Source organism: Pituophis catenifer, unplaced genomic scaffold (assembly GCF_029215685.1).
Source record: "Pituophis catenifer annectens isolate HBS135680 unplaced genomic scaffold, rPitCat1.0.hap2 SCAF_2, whole genome shotgun sequence".
Taxonomy (NCBI): domain Eukaryota; kingdom Metazoa; phylum Chordata; class Lepidosauria; order Squamata; family Colubridae; genus Pituophis; species Pituophis catenifer.
In genome coordinates, this window is record NW_027256882.1 from 172,144,810 (window position 1) to 172,162,091 (window position 17,282).

Sequence of the window (17,282 nt, forward strand, 5' to 3'; positions counted from 1 at the left end):
CTAAGCCATAATGTGATTTGGCTTTTTGGCATAGCACAATGTAGGAAACTGTTTTGTGCAATAAGCTATAGTTAAATAACCCTAATAACATGCACAAATGCAATACTGTATTTTGTAGATGGATGGAGAGGTAGGTTTTGCTCTGTCTTTTGCTCTGAACCTTAGATTGAAGTTTGTTACACACTGGGAACTTAGACTACTGGCAGCTATTCCTTGGAGAAGGGCCAACAAAAAAATGAGTATGAATTGGAAGAAATCTCCAGCATTATTGAACAATGCAGTTGGGATTCATTTGGCAGACTAATTACTTTGTATTAAATGCAGTGAATAATCACTTTGGTTTTTCTATTTTATTATTTAGTGCCTGATTTCCTCCATTTTTAATATGATTAAAACGATCTTTCAAAGACTGCCAAAGCTGCTTTAAGAATCATTCACAAGGCTGTTGGCTATGTCTGTTAATCTCGCCCATCTGCCTTATCCTATCTAAAGAGACTTGCAATATGGCCAGACAAGGAGAGATGCAGTCAGAGGATGTGAGAGAGCTATTAGGAGCTGAATAGTAGCCTTAGGGGGAAAAAACATACCTGACCAGGCACTGTTGTAAAATCATGCTGACTACTCATTAGAAGCCTTGTTATACTCTGAAATACCACTGTATATTTCCCAGCATTCCCTTGCAGCCATGAGTTTAGCACCATGCTGTTTCTTTATTAAAACTACTGGAGCCTGAATTTCTAGAGCTGAAGGGCATGTTATTTATAAAAGGAAGTTGTGAATATTGGGCGGCTTCAGCCTTTGAGTACCTCCACAGTAACAGTCAAGCTCCAGAAAAAGTCAGAGTCTTATTAATACATTCGCATGTATCATCCAAAAAGGAATGAATAGGATTTGAGTAAAACGTGTTTGAGACAGTTCTAAGGCTGGGGCTTGTTACCACTTTGTAAGAATGCTGCATCCCTTTTCTTTCTACTACAGTAGTGTAGAGATTTCGTCCTGGAGGATTGGTTCCAAGAACAACATATCTTTGAAAATATCTCAGTGGAAGCATTGAGCTGCTTGCCCTGCTTGGACTTGCCAAACGTGGTGTTTTGTGTTGGGTGGAGGAACATGCTTGCTCCGAGCAGGATTTAGGTGGAAAGGTCAGGTATCACAGCAAGGCTTGCCAATAAAGAAATAATAAGATTTTACTGACAGCTTGTCATGGCAGACACCTCCACTTATGAATCTGCCAAGTTGATGCATGACACAAAGCTGGGCTCGCGAGGAGGGGAGCAAAATTCTGTAATTTTACCCACCCCCGAAAAAAAAAATCTCAATTTCTGTGACACCAGAATTGATGCAGAAGAAATCCTAATGATTTGAGATAGATGATGCTTATGTCTCTGGAGGTGGCATCCCAGGATAAGGATGGTATTAAAGAGCATTGCAAGCCTGGTGATACCAAGGAGTCTTTTAAAATTTAGCTACTTTTTCCACACAAACACAAGTTAATGTCTGAATGTGGGTGTCCTAACAAATATGTAATGTTGATTTCCTTTAAAGAAGGCTCAAGCTGTTGCCAGGGGGAGGTGTGAAGCTAACTCTTTCTTATTCACAATTGGAGGGGGAAGAGCGGCACACAAAATGTTGCTATGTCATCATTGTGGAATTAAGACAGTTATGGACTGTTTACATTTTTACAGTTTTAGAAAATGAATATTGAACCAACCTTTATAATTAATCCACCTATTTTTTTAAAATGCACCTGTCAAAAGCTGAAGCCTAGTCAAACCATAGTTTAGGGCTTTGTTTTAGTTCTTGGGTTTGTATTTTGCCCTTCCCACAAAGGTTATGGCAAATGTGTGTTATTTTGCTGATTGCTTGTAGCAACCCTGTATGAACAGTTACCATGTTTTTTTACACTATAAGATGCACTTCCCCCCCAAAAAAAAACTAGGTGGAAATGACTGTGCATCTTATAGAGTGAATATTGCAGTGAGGGGAGAGGGGTTGGTGTGGTGGCCACATTCGCCACCTCCACCTGTCACCGCTGCTGCCGTTTGCCACCGCCAAGGAACGCTGGAGCCTTTGCTGTTGAGCAGCTAATCAGCGGTTGGATTGGCCTCCCAGAATACCACCGATCAGCTGTTCTAGGCAGTGGGGATTGCCGCCGCCAATCGCCACAACCGAATGCCGACAGCAGCATTGGCGGCGATAGGTGGCGGCAATCCCCACCGCCTAGAACAACTGATCGGTGGTATTACAGGAGGCCGATCCAACCGCCAATCAGTGTTTGGCAGCAAAGGCTCTAGCATTCCCCGCCGGCGGCAGCAGCTCAGCTCAATTCACCAGTGGTGGGCGCAACGGAGCGGAGCCCTGACGAACCACATGCTGCTACTGCGATAATGTGCTGAAGCTGACCAGGCTGTTTGTTGCAAGGACAGATGAATACTGGATGGAAGCTGGGAGGCAGAGGCAGATTTTTTTTTCTTGTTTTCCTCCTCTAAAGCTAATGTGCATCTTATGATCCAGTGTATCTTATAGTGTGAAAAATACGGTAAATTGTGAGAATTATTTCCCCTAGAATAATTGTGCATTCTTGGGTAGTCTGTGCCAGGTCTACACATTTTCAGCTTTACCATGTCAGGAACAGCATGCCAAGCCTGTCCTGTCCTTCTTTGCAAACCTAGGAAAGCAGTTGTAGCAATTTAATGAATCCTTATCTTCCTTATATACTTGATGACCGGCCTTCTGCCTTGCTCAGCACATCACTGTGGGAGTCTGGCTTAAGAGATGATGGGGGATTTGGAAGTAAATGGTCTCTGTACTATTTTCAATAGCACTATCCAGATGGAATTTTGTCTCCCGTGGCCGAAAGCTGTATGTAATTGAGCAGGAAGGGCTCTGATCTTTAAAGAGCAGAGTTGTCGAAGCCTGTCTTGGGAGTCTGAAATGAGCAAATGGCAGAAGCCACCGCCAGGAAAAAAAAAAATTGTAGATCCCTCCTTCTCCCATCCTCTTACTTACCCTAGTCTTAACACCTGCTAATTTTCTGTGTGTTGTGTGCCTGCATGCATGTGCGCATACACATTCATGCAATTGCCCCTCTTTGGAAAATCTCTTTATTATTATTTAAGAGATGGTAAAGCTGCCCGTGCTTTTTTAAATAAACCATTAGGACCTAAAATTGCTGCCTTGCCTGAGGGAATGCTCCAAAGCAGCATGTATGAGGTTGGGATAAATAAAATGGAGAAAAAAAGCATTGGGTCAAGGTTGGGAGGATCTCATTGAAATAACCACCTTATTCCCATTCAGTTTAGCCAAGTTGCTTTTGTTGGAAGAAATGTCCGTTTGGGTTCAGTTCCAAGTGGGGAGAAACATGGAGGCTGCTTGGAAGGATGGTTTAATGGTGAAGCAGAACCACCAAGCATGTGTGGTTCTAGGTAGCTGACCACATGGAGTGGAGAGTGAGTGTTATACCATCTCTTGGGCTTTGAACTTGAGCTTCCTGTTCCTGTGGCAAGGGCATGTATTATATTAGCTGTCAGACTCCCAGGGGGCTATGCAGGGGTCACAGCTGAGGTTGTCTGAATTAAGGTTGGTTGAACCTTGGGCTGATGTAATGAAAGGTGAGCTCTGCTAATTAATTAATGTCTGGAGGTCATGTCTTAATCCCATCACCCTGGACCTGAGGTCTTTTGTTTTGTAGATAGGCTGGCCCAGTCCTCAGTGGGCACCAAAGATCTGCTGGGGGCAGGGAGCTAAGTTTCTGTCTCCCTTAAGATTTCTATTTCTCTTTTAGGGGAAATATTCTGCCTTTTTAATATTTCCTAAAACATTTCATTCTTCTAGAAGGGGTGAGGGCTAACTTTCTTCACTTTCATTTGCTCTCTATCTTTAAATCCCGCTAACTTTTATCACTTAATGATCCATATTCTTTTGTTGTCTCCTCCGTGTACCAAAAGGATATGGCCCAATAAGCAGTGTTTCTATAATTCTTCAGTATGGAACTGTGGATTTCTGGATGTTCCAAATGGATAAGGCACTGACTCTTTCTGAGCATCTGCATTTTGCTTCTTCACCACTGAAGGAACAAGTTCACTGTAACCAGACTGGGTACTATGAGATTTGAGAGCATGTATAACTCCTAGGTTTAAGTTCTTAAAGAATGAAATAATTCCTGTTGGCCATGGCCTTGCCATGTATGTTGTGATGTTTGAGGGTAAGAGAAGAAAACAATAAGGTTTATGGTTCAGCTAAAAATATACGTATATGTGAAGCATTTGGGGGAGAAATTTAGTAATTGTGTCCAGGGTGGATAAAAATCAATGATTTTTTAAAAAAAATTTAAAAAATCAGATTTTTTTTTTATTTAAATCGGATTTTTTTTTTATTTAAATCGGATTTTTTTTTATTTTTATCAAATTTATTTTAATAAAAAACTTTTGGGGTAAAAATCTATCGTAAGATAGTTTTCTATTTAAGATACATAAATAACTTAGTTTATTCAGCATGAAATGGAGCTTAGTTATGTAGCATGAGGCTGTATATTCTGCAACACTGGGACTATCGGTGAGTCAACAGTGGGTCAAAGGAGTAGCAGAGATGACAGTTGCTCTTTAAAAATTATGATTTAAATCGAGTTGATTTAAATCAAGCCTTTTTACTAGTGATTTAAATCATGATTTAAATTGCGATTTAAATCAACTCGATTTAAATCAAATCCACCCTGATTGTGTCTTCCCAAAACATTGTCTTTGCATAGTTTCTTTCCGATAGGGTGGTAACATGTTTTGATGCAAAGCATTAGGATCATATCAGAAAAAAATAAAACTTTAAAAAAGTACAGAACTTTGTATTATGTTGGATGTGGGGCATAACGAGCAGAAAGCAATCTTAAGCACTTTTGTATCATAAGATTATAGTGCCCTTCCTTCGGTTTATTGAAATGAAAATTGGGGTTGGGCAGAGGTTTCAGGGTTAGGGACTGCACTTTGACTAAGTGATCAGGAACAAGCAGTTCTAAGCAGTTTTTATAAAACTGCCATGTCAGGTTTCTCTCCCTTCCCCTCCCCAAATTCAATTGTCCCAGCTCGGCTACCAAAAGGAAGGAGGGGGAAATCTACTGCAGATAATAGCTCCGTGGATTCAAAGGGAGGACTGTATTTGGAGGCTTGCTGTGTGACTCAGCCGCAACCAGTTAAGTAGGCGAAGGAATAAGGAACCCTTGCTGTGTGTGTGTGTGTGTGTGGCATAGGGATGGGGATGGAGAGAATGGGTGGTGGTACAGCCTAACTCCATAGTCCAGACTGGCTCTCTAACCAGCTAGTTATCTCATCCCCACCATGCATGGACAGAATTCCTGAGGGTTAGTTCAGCATGCCCGTGAACCTTGGCTTCTGTGCCTACCCATTGACTCCCCTGTGGTTCCAAGGAAGCAGGAAAAACCAGAATGCATCCAAGTGAAGGCAGTCAGAGCTGCTGCAAGAGAATTTTATTCATTTGAAGGCTGCTGTTCTGCCCCTCCCAGCACCCAAACTCTGAGATTTGTCCTTCACAACCCTGGCGCCTAGAACTGGGCAAAAGGGGTATCCAAGCAACAGCTGAATGAGATTGCAGCTCTACAGTTTTTTTTATTAGCCTTCTGAAATGCCTTTTATTTCCCCTTTTTGTGCATGTGATGGCAAGAAGAGAAAATAAAACCCCAAATGTCGATGCATAAATAGAAAATAGGCAGTAAACAGGCAGTGATAAACTAGAGGTACAGGTGTTTGAGAAATGTGTTTGAGAAACGAGTGGACTTCCCACCTTAAAGGTGTCCTGGTTTCTGCAAGGCTGAATATTAGGAGGCATATACCGTCTTTCAATTTACCATCAGAGAAATAGGCTGCTTCTAGTTCAAAGCCCTCGTCTCATGCTTTCTCGCTTTAAATCTCCTCTCGGTCATGTAGCTCTGACTAGCCCATTTGTTCTTGCAGTGAGTAGATTATATTATTGTGCTACATCCACCCAAATAATATATGCGAGATATTCTATAAATGAACGCATATATTTTATTTATTGCCTCATGTTGCAGCACTGCACACTGGGAAAGGGTATTTGGATGAGTGAAGCAAATTTGAAATACTAATAACATTGCTTTGGCTCTGAAATCTTGCTTACGTTTTAATAATCTAGGCTGCATGCTAGAGTCTTTTTCTGTTTTTCAAACTGTAGCCTTTTGTGTCAATAGCATAGACTTCCAAGGACTTGAGTATGCTTCCCTTCCCCTTCCCCTTCTGTTCCAGCTTAAACAATTCAAATTGTGCTAATCACTAGGAATGTTATTGTTATTGCCTACCTGGTCTCTGCTGGACCTGTTTTGCTTAGCACCTGCAATTTGAAGGGAAAGGAGTTTCTCTGAGCATTTGTTTCCACAGTGTCCCTGCAGTTGGCTTCCTTATACCTGTGGCTGCTCCGTAGGTGTGTTTCTTAGAGCTTTTGCATCTGAAACCCCAGAAGTGGCTGCTGATTTCCACAATTGACAAGCTGTGGTAGCTAGCATTGTTGGCTATCCTCACCTTTTTGAATAGAGCATTGTGTTGCCACATATTCAGTGTATGTGTATCTGTGTTTGTTTCTTTAGTGACCAGCCTGCCTCTGGGCAAAGATGTAAGCTCTTCTTCTTTTGCTGCCGAAGCAACAGCTGGGGACGGGACGGGACATACAAATCTCCAAAAGCTTCCTCTGTGCTTCTGTTCAACTTCATGATGGCAAGGCAGAACAGGTTCTTTTGTAGCAAAAAGGGCAAGTTGGACACCAACAGAGCCTGAGACTTAGAATGGCTGTGCACAATTCTAGGAAGATAAGGAGGACAAGAAGTTTGAAAGCAATTGTATCATAAACATCATGTGTATGAGTAACCTTTTTCTGGGACATTTTTATATAAGAGAATCTATCATAGGCGCACATGAACGCACCTGTCCAGTCCAGAAAATGCTTGAAGTTCATATTTTTACTCCCCTTCCCTGCTTAGAATTGGTCTCCACTAGTGTATTCTAGTAATTTTCACCTTTTCCTTTTTTTTTTTTTTTTTTTTGCACAGCTGAGGCAAGATTTTTGGCAGCATTCATTTTGTTCCCTTTTTTCCCATCTGGCTTCTAGCCTTACCAAAGTGGCTTCAGGTTTGTCGAACGCTATGTGTAAAAAAGTGATGTGTGTGGTGGAACTGAGGTCTCTGCTGAGCCCAGAGGTCAGATCCAGGCCCAGAACTGTTTTTTTTTTTCCAAAACATTTCGTTTTTATGCCTTAGCAAAGGTTTAATAGAATCAGCTTGCAAAGTTATTGGTGTGAAGTAGCACACAAACATCACGCACATACCTCCTTAGTTGAATCTTTGTTGAAGTGTAAGAAAAAATATCCTTCTGGGTTCAGCTCCAAGTGGGGAAAAAGACACTGAAGACATGGAGACTGCTTGGAAAGATGGTTTAATGGTGGACAGGATCACATGGTTTGAGTTCCTGAACAGAAAAGGGGCGAGATGCAGCGAGTCCCCGGGTTTTATGCCCTCTCTGGCTTTGAACTTCCTGGGGCCCAGAAAAAGTATCCTGATTGGTTGTCAGACTCCCAGGGGATGGGGGTCTTAGCTAGCCTTGCTGGCTGATGTAATCTTCCCAGGTGCCATGTGGTGAGTTTCTGTTGCTAGATGGGTCCTATTGTGCTGCAGATGATGGTCCATTGACAAAGATTGAGTTTCTGCCTCTGTCCCATTGACAAAGGGTGGGGGCAGGAAGATGGGAGCTGCTTCGTCTTTAAAACATGCTTCTCCATTTCTCATGCAGGGAAATATAATATGCTGCCTTTTTAATATTTCCCAAAATATTTTATTCCTCTAGGAAAGGGGTGGGTGCTAACTTCTTATGGAAGTAAGCAGGTTAGAGGAAGATTTTGAAGACAGGTGATAACTGACAAAATTAATTTCTGTGTCTCCCATTCCTTCATATCTTGCCCTCACGTGTATTTCAAATTTTTAAGATTTTTAGAAATTCCTATCTTTATAAATGGGAAAAAATGGCCCTCAGCTTCTGTTATCCACCAGGAGCATAGTAGGTTGGATGGACAAATGCAGACAGAACTTTACTTAAGGACGAAACCTCCATGGCTTTGGCATTAGAATGATTGTTTTATTTTGCCCTAAAATAAAACAAGATGCCATTTTCATTATTAGAGTTGGATTAGCCGTGCTATTTTTCTTTTGATGGTGAGGTTTAGAATGAGGGTATCTATGAAGGTGAACTTTAAGGGAAAATATCAAAGGGGATATGTTGAATACACTTTGGGCAGCTGTAATCTAACTCCATTTTGTGTTTTTTACATTTCAGAATCCAGACTTTCATGGCTTCAATGAAGATCCTGTTGTTGATGTGCAGAATATGCGCGCTGCCTTCTTCTTTGGAATATCTATTTGTCTCGTACTGGGCACTACCTTCTTGTATTATCTGCCTGACCATAAGTAAGATTCAGAAGCTAAATTCAATTTTCATTTGTGCATTGCCTTGTAAGCCTTCGGGGTATTTTGTCTTGATGTTTTCAAACCCCGAGGCCAGTGGATCTTCACTTCCAAGTTTTCCATAATTCCATTTATTTCTTCCTCCTTCAAAGAAGAAGGAATTAACTTATTTTCCAAAGCACCAGAGGGCAGGACAAGAAACAATGGTTGGAAACTAATCAGAGAGAGAAGCACCTTGGAATTAAAGAGAAACTTCCTAACAGTGAGGACAATTAACCGATGGAACAACTTGCCTCCAGAAATCGTGGGCGCTCCACCACTGGATGTGTTAAATTTATATTTTACCAACAAAGAAATAAATATTTTATAAAATATAAATTTAACACAAAAATAGTTTCTCGCGAAAGCGATTGCCTGCGGAGGCTCCTGGATTGGGGCTGAAAGGCGGAAGTGGAAGCAGTATGCTCCGTCCCATATTTGGGTAGACTAGGCTGCCCTGATAGATAGGTCTCACCAGAAAAAACACTCCATCACTGGATGTTTTTAAGAAGAGTCTAGACAGTCACTTATCTGAAATAGGATAGGTTCTGCTTGAGCAGGGGGCTGGACTAGAAGACCTCAAAGGTCCCTTCCAGCTCATTCATTCTATTCTGGCTTGCCTATTAAGCGATGCATCCCTGCCTCTGCGCTGGCAAAATTCATTAGATTTTTTTAGTCTCATATTTGCCCGATATTTCCTTTCCTAGTACCACACTATCTTAAAAAGAGCAGGGCCATTAGAAAGAGGAGTGGGATAAAAATAACCTTGTGAGAATCCTCTTTAAGGATCACCTAAAGATATCCTAGAACATGAGATGACAGAGTACCAGCATTCCAGGGACTAGGAAATAGTTCTATTTTATCTTATGTCACCTGTATGAAAGGAAGGGGTCATCTTAGATGCTTTTAAACTTACGTTACAATTCCCCAGTGTACATTTTAGCTGCACTAGTGAGCTAAAGTATAAATGCTGACCTTCTCCTCTTATAAGTGTAGTCTCAGTAGTCTCAGAGGTATATTAACTAATGAATATGGGAGTCCTCTACCATTCTAGCTTGACAGCGTAGATTCTTTTTCATAAGCTTGGCACACCAGCAAAATGATAAACATGCACACAAATGTACAATATCAGTAGATTAGTGGAGAAGTGCACAGTTTATGGCCCCCCAGAGTTGTATGTGGCCCCCAGAAACTTTCAAAAGTTGGTAACACACGCTAATTCTAGTCCTAATTTCCAATATGAAAAAAGTAGAAAATTAGAGGAATTTTCTCTAATATAACTCATTCCTAGAGGAATAATATGACTTATATTTTAGGCACATGCGTGTCTCAGTGTATTCATAAATGAATTGAAATCATGTTTACCTTTTGCCTGGACCCTTCCATTAATTCTTGAATGTGTTCCAGCACAGCATTCCAGAAAATGTTATGTCCCTCTGTGTTAGGGGTTTTCTAGCTCTTTATCAGAAATGTTGCATAGATAAGGGTATAGGTATGGATATGGGTATCTATACTGTACAAAGTTTGTTACCTGTTTTTTTTTAATAACTATTTTTTCCAAAGCAACATTTGCATGAGTTTGAATGTGGAGAAAGTTGTATAATATAAGAATAGTAACCGACTCTAGCAGCTTAACCCCAACCCAACCTGATACCTTCCGGGTACATAGGAACTGTGAGAAATTTATTTCTCCCATCTCACAAACACACATATACAGACATACAGACACACACACACACACACACACACACACACACACAGAGGTACATGCAGAGAAAGAGAGGGAGGGGGAAAGAGAGAGAGATTGATTTGCATCATGTTTGGGAGCTTTCACTACCTTTTGTGTCCTTTTTTGGCTAGAAAGGGAACATGTGTGGAGGAGATCAGAGAGAAAGATTTAGCAGAGATGGAAGTTATTACAGAGGGGAGAAAAAAATCAAAAGCCTTGAATCTGCAGCTTGTGGTAGGTCTAAGTCCCTTTAGGGATATCAGTGGATTTGATGGACAGGAAGCTATCAAAGCAGATTCCCTCCCACCCGGCAAGAAGCAGACATCATGCTTTGATTTGAAACTAAGCCTGCTGCATTTGATACATGCATCTGATGACAAAAGAGTATTAGGTGTTTGGCACTCTGCCTGTAACTTTGCTGTTGTTCCCACCCCTGACATGGCTCCAGATGATCCCATCCCTATGAAATATTGTGGCATGAAATTGTATCTTTCACAGACAGGGCCTCGGTTTGGTGCCAGTTTTCACAGGTACTGAAGAAGGCAGTGGCTAGTATAAGCTTGGAGGGCATCTGTACCTTGTACATTTGCAAAGGCTTAATCAATGCATTAGCAACATGAGACCCCAGAGCTTTATGTGGCTCTCAAAATCCTTCTAGATTGTTCCTATAACTGCCCCTCCTTTTACAGTTGCCTAAAATGGATGAGATTGTTTCTCATTGTCTTGATTTGGCAGGCACTATCATTGCCTCACCTACTGCCATTCCTGCCCTCCGAAAATGCTTTAAAAGTTGCCCCACCCTTGTTTAACCAATTGAGATTCAATCAATAATTCAGTTAACTTCCCAGTGGAGTTTCTATTTCTATCCTCAGCAGAATGAAAACAGGGAACTTTTTATTTCAGATTCTGTTCTATGCCACACAAAGGTGACTGTTCTGGGATAAGGGAAGCAAAAATAAACCATCCATTAGGAATTGGGATACTTTCCTCATTAGTTTTGGTTTGGGGACAGCAAAATTTTGAAACCATGGAAAGGTATATTTTGAGCAGAATTTGAAAAACCCAATTTGGAGGCCTACCTTTCTTTTCTCCAGAGACCTTGAGCAGAAGAAGAAAAAGGAAGAATGTGTCTTGGCAGATGGAAAGTGCTAAAAACAAACAAGAATGTTAACAACAATATCATAAGAGGAAATGGAATGATTGATAAAGCTTGGATCAGCCAGAAATGAAATGAGACCATTTATATTGCTTTTTCTAGTTTTTACTTTTTTGAAATACAACAATTGCAAGAACTGGGATCCTTCCTTCCTTCCTTCCTTCCTTCCTTCCTTCCTTCCTTCCTTCCTTCCTTCCTTCCTTCCTTCCTCCCCTCCCCTCCCCTCCCCTCCCCTCCCCTTCCTCCCTTACACTTAAATTAGAAAATCTAGGATTACTCACACAAACAGTAGAAATTGAATAGATTAAGATGAACAGTACTTCATTTGCATCATGAAGATTAACAATTTGAGTAGGATGACACTTTTTCATCAATCAGACCAACCACCTGGCTCTTTTGCCTAATGATTACAATCATGACTAGAAATTCTGGGAGTTCTATTCCCAATGCATCTGAAAAGCAGCAAATTAGAGAAGGATGTTATAGGTTTGTATTTTTAATCTATTTCTACCACCATCTTTTTCCAAGATCAAGCAGTCCAAAAGAGACCATTGTAACCTGATTACATGGGCTATAGAGAAGAGAGAGGCATCTCTGTTAAATAGCTGCAAGTTCTGAAGCTACTAAAACAGAAACAGAGTCCCTGGCAGCAATACTGTTGCCACAATGTAAAAAAAGATGTTGAGACTCTAGAACAAGTGCAGAGAAGAGCAAACAAAGAGGATTAGTGGTCTGGAGGCTAAAACATATAAAGAAGGGTTGCTGGAATTGGGTATGTCTATTTTGATGAAAAGAAGGAATAAGGGTGACATGATAGCAGTGTTCCAATATCTCAGGAGCTGCCACAAAGAAGAGGGAGTCAAGCTATTCTCCAAAACACCTGAGGGTAGGATAAGAAGCAATGGGTGGAAACTAATCAAGAACAGAAGCAACCTAGAACTGAGGAGAAAATTCCTGACAGTTAGAACAATTAGAACAATTAACAGTTAGAACAATAAATCAGTGGAACAACTTGCCTCCAGAAGTTGTAAATGCTCCAACGCTGGAAGTTTTTAAGAAGAGATTGGATAACCATTTGTCTGAAGTGATGTAGGATATCCTGCCTAAGGTTGGACTAGAAGACCTCCAAAGTCCCTTCCAACTCTTGTTACTCTGTTCTGTTCTGTCCTGTCCTGTCCTGTCCTGTCCTGTCCTGTCCTATCCTATCCTATCCTATCCTATCCTATTCTGTCCTTTTGCATTTTTATGTGTAGGTAAACAGGCTCATGTGACTTTAGGATTAGCCATTTGTGCCAAGGATTAGGGATTCCTCTTGGTGTCTTAGATAATTCATAGCCTGACTTCGACTGAGAGTTCAAGATAGTTGGCACATCTGAATGTTATAGATGGATCCAGAGATTGTAAAGAATTTTTATAGAAACCAATCTGATAAGGAGGAAATATAAAAGTGGGTTTCTCTTGCTATGGAAACCAATATAAACAGAGGAGAATAGGGCATCATGAAAAGCTATCCAGCGAGGTAAAAAACAAAAAGTCTTAATTCCATTGGAACCGAGAGGTCCAAGAGATAGAAAGCATCTACTGAATACAAATAGGTTCAAGGCTACGTTTAGTTCCTAGTTAAATTCTGGAAAGACCCTGCTTTGAAATATCAATGCTTGTCCTCCCAATCTGAGCTATCTTGCTCAAGGGCCTTGACAATTTGTCTTTGTCTGACCTAGGGGAATCAACGGGAAAGGGGTACAGAAGCATAGGACGAAGATTGCCTCTCTTCCTGTATAATGATCAAATAGCCATCATTTTTTATCCCACTTGTGGATCAAATAGGATTCAGCATCTGTCAAGGGATAATTCACATAATGCTTTGGAGCATATATGAAGCAGTATTTCCCTTTGCAGAAAGAATTTCAATCTTTGGTGTGTTTTTTTTCATTTAGGGAAAAGACAAGTCAAGGGGGAAGGTAATTGAGTTACCGTGTAATTATGTGTAGCCTAATACTATGTATTTCAGCCTTGTGAGAAAGGCTGAAAGGACAAGAAATCCATGGTGGCTTGTGATCTCTCAACCACAACTAAGTGAATGAAAAGTAAGCTACAGGACTGAGTGTTGCTCGCTTTGAGGCAGGTTGTTCCTGCCCAACTAAATTGCAGTTCAATGGTATATCGTATGGTAGTCTTGCCATGACATGTGAACCAGGGGTGGGCTCCACTTACTTTTACTACTGGTTCACAGTGGGAGCACAAGTGCTTCTGCGCATGCGCAGATCACCCATGATGACGTCATGGCAGGTGGACAGAACCTCCCGCCAGTTTTACTACCAGTTCTATAGAACCAGACCGAATCGGGAGCAATCCACCACTGGTGTGAACTCAATATTATCTAGTCTTAATGCTATCCTGCATTATTTCTCAAACAAAATGACTGAGTGGGAAACTGGTTAAATGTGAAGCTAGAATGGCTGTCATATCTATATTTGGCAGCAGAAAGAGAAAGTATGCAGGCTTCCAGGCTTCTTCGGTTTGCTTAAACATGATTAAAACATTACAAGAATAATGTCTCCCCCAGCTCTCTTTACCCATCTAAATAAAATCACATCTAGAAGACCTTGGCCCTCTTCTGAGAGGCTTATAAACCTGTAATTTTTATCACTCTTCTGCCTCCCCGTTCACCTCTTAAGGAAGGAAAGGAAAGCTATAGAATGGTATTTGTCAACCCTGACCATTTCAAGATATGTGAACTTCAACTTCCAAAATTCCCAGCATAGCTGTCTGGAGAATTTTGGTGGCCAAAATCCAGACATCTTCAAATGGCCAGGATGAGATACATTGACATAGAAGGTAGGTTTAAAAGGTAGTGTTGAGGGAGGCAGAAAGCAACTAACTACACACATACACACTCTTAAAGAACTGTCCATCCTTTACCAAATACTGTACAAACAACTGCAAATCATTTTTCTACAACCCCTGAAGGCTGATACAATGCTCTTGACTGTTGTAAAGGAAGCTATAATTCTCAGGATGCCAAATGATGAGCACGATTAATGGATTCAACATGTTTGTGTCTCAAAGCAGTAAATTTGGAAATATGTACCGACAGGAACTAGAAGATGTACTTCGGCTTAGAGCATAGTCTTGGGGTTCAGCATCAACGACCAGCCTTGCCCCTTCAGTCTCTGAAAGCCCTCATAGTGCTCTGTATGAAAGCATCCCTCTCAAGCATATGTCAATTCTTCTTCCCATCTTCCTCCTCACACCGGAATCTTTTCAGTGTCTTTTCCAGTCTTGTGTCCTGCCTAGCTGGATGAAAGAATTTGTTTTCAGGCAAGATAACCTATTTAGAAGGGGCGTTGTGGAAATTTACTGGCGCTCAGAGGAGTTATTTTTGGGGGGGTGCACCAGCTGGTGCTAGGTGTGCGCATATATATATAGCCTATGGGATATAGATAGACCAGGGCCCAGAACTGGGAAGCATGTTGTTTTGGCTGGCAGGGAGGGGCCGGCTATAGCCCGTCTCCGCTGCTGACGCACACAGAACCTTCTGATCAGAAGCAGCTTGCACAGTTCCTGTCCCCATGCGATAGAGCACTGAAGACGAACCCTGTTAACAACCTGAGCTTTGCTCCCACCTTTTTGCACCGAGAAAGGAATTTGGGAGCTTTGGTGGCTGTTCCTCCCATCTTCGGAGTGGGTGTTCCTTCGGGAGCAGTACAAAGCCCACTTACTCAATCCTCTCTTCTTTAGCTCTTTTGCTTCCAATGCTTATTCAGGGTTTAGGTTCAGTTTGAGTGAAGGGAGATGCAGATTAGCAGGGAGTTCAGAGGGGCAGGCAGGGTTGCAGCTTGCCCTGCTGCAGGCAATACTCAAGGGTGCTTCCAGGTGTTGGGCATTTGGGCAAATCATCTTCCCTTTGTAATGAGGGAATTGGTACTGATTAAGTCAACCCGGAGTTGTGCTTGGTTTCGGTCCGGCGTGTAACATTGGTTCTGGCAGGTAATAAGTCTTGGTTAAACAAAACATAATTTAATATCGGATCACAGGGTGCATTTGATTATTCCTTTGCTTCAGCTACAAGGCACATTTGCACAACGCCGGCTTTACAAATCAATCTTCTATAGCTTTACTACTTCCAGATGTGATTCTCCTGGCCCAGCCTTAGCAGGTATGCTTAGACGAATTTGCAGAATCGATCCCAGATAGTCGATCTGAACACGCTCTATCTGCCATCTTGATGCCAAATTCCAGTTAAATATACTGTATGTCAAAGAAGTGCTTTTGGTTTGCTTTAAAAACAAAAAACAAAAAAACGCTACTTAGGTGTGCAGTCTTATTCACATGGTTGTGACCTGTGCTGAGCTATTTTTCTGACTGCAGATATACAATATTAAGCCAGCAGCAAGACTTCAGGGTTGATTCTTCGTAGACTTTCATCTTCTCCGATTGATGGAGACTTATTCTCTCTTCCTTCCCAACCCCACCTCCCATTGTCCCCATCCCACCTTTTCATCTTTTCTTGCTGCCTCTCTACAGCAAGCATCTTTGTGCCTTCTTCTACATTTTTTATTGTTCCGGCTTTGGCTTTGCTTTCATAGGATCGTTTTTCTCTTCTGCTGTTCTTTCCTGGACCATTCCTGTTTTTCCTCCCCCCCTTTTTTCCCCCCCCCTTCTGCTGCCACCTATTTCTCTGTGCTCTTATCCTTTTTAAATCCTGACCATTCCTGTTCCAAATCACTGCCCGGCTTCTTTATACAGCTTTTTAATCACTAAAGCAAATAATTAAGAGAAGCAAACTCTTATTTCCTATCCAGTTGTTTCCTGTAATTTATGTCTTATACCTACCCCGTACATATATACATATGTACTTCCTCATCGCCATCCAAATAACTTCTCCCAGTTGGGGATTAAGAGATGCGCTTGTTAAACCAGGTGTTTTTTTTTTTATAAAAAAAAGCATCTGAGAGAAGGGCTAGGCAGTTCCAAAAGAATTGCCTTTATTCTCCTTTTCTGTGAACCATCGTGCAGTTCTCTGCCGTCACTACTGACCATGGAGAGTCAGGTTCACCTGCTTGAAGTCAGAACTCGGAAAGCAATAATAAGGATGGAGGAAGCCAGTAAATTCGCCAAGCCAGATGATAGGTTTTAATGAATGCTGGGCAACGCTGAGCAAATTGCATGTGAGTTCATCAGATTTTAGTCTCAGTGGTGCAGAATGCTAAGTATTCTAATTGTGAAACGATGCAACAAAAGGAAAGACAAATGAGTTTTTGAGGCGAGGGTCCCCTGGCCCAAATGAGTTTAACCGTTTGCGGAGGGAGGTTGGGTGGTGAGCCAAACATATTGATGCTTCTGAGTGAAATGCTGTTCTATCTTTCCTGCCACAGTAAAGGCTAGGAACCTGACGGGAAATGATTCAGAGCCCGAGTTGCTTGGAAATGTAATAAGTAGCCTAGCATATTTGCTGCAGTAACTTGCATTTGTTTTTATGCATGAAGAATCCTTTCTTGTGACTGCTGCTTGCTGTGAAAACACACTAAAGGGCAGCAGGAAATGTTTTTTTGCCTACTTACAGCAACCACAGCGCTGCGGCTCTGTTGTGTATCTCTTCTTCAGGATCTCAGTCTCCCCCCTCTCTCCCTGACATGTAACCTTCTGAATTATGCAGGTGTCCGATTCAGATGATGAGAAGAATGTTGGGCCAACACAGGTAGTCCTCAACTGAGCCCCCAATGTTTTGTTGCTAAGTGAGACATTTGTTAAGCGAATTTTGCCCCATTTTACGACCTTTCTTGCCACAGTTGTCAAGTGAATCACTGCAGTTCTTAAATTAGTCACACGGTGGTTAAGTGAATCCGGCTATCCCATTGACTTTGCTTGTCGCAAAAGGTGATCAC

The 17,282-nt window shown here is 41.5% G+C and overlaps 1 protein-coding gene across 1 annotated transcript in view; it reads left to right on the plus strand.

Moving 5' to 3' along the window:
- The window catches only part of NDUFB11 (NADH:ubiquinone oxidoreductase subunit B11), a 62,344-nt gene that overhangs the window by 37,857 nt on the left and 7,205 nt on the right, over positions 1–17,282 (plus strand). The window contains exon 2 of the mRNA XM_070938039.1: positions 8,343–8,473. Coding sequence (XP_070794140.1) covers positions 8,343–8,473 — 131 coding nt within the window. The remainder of the gene's footprint in view (positions 1–8,342; positions 8,474–17,282) is intronic.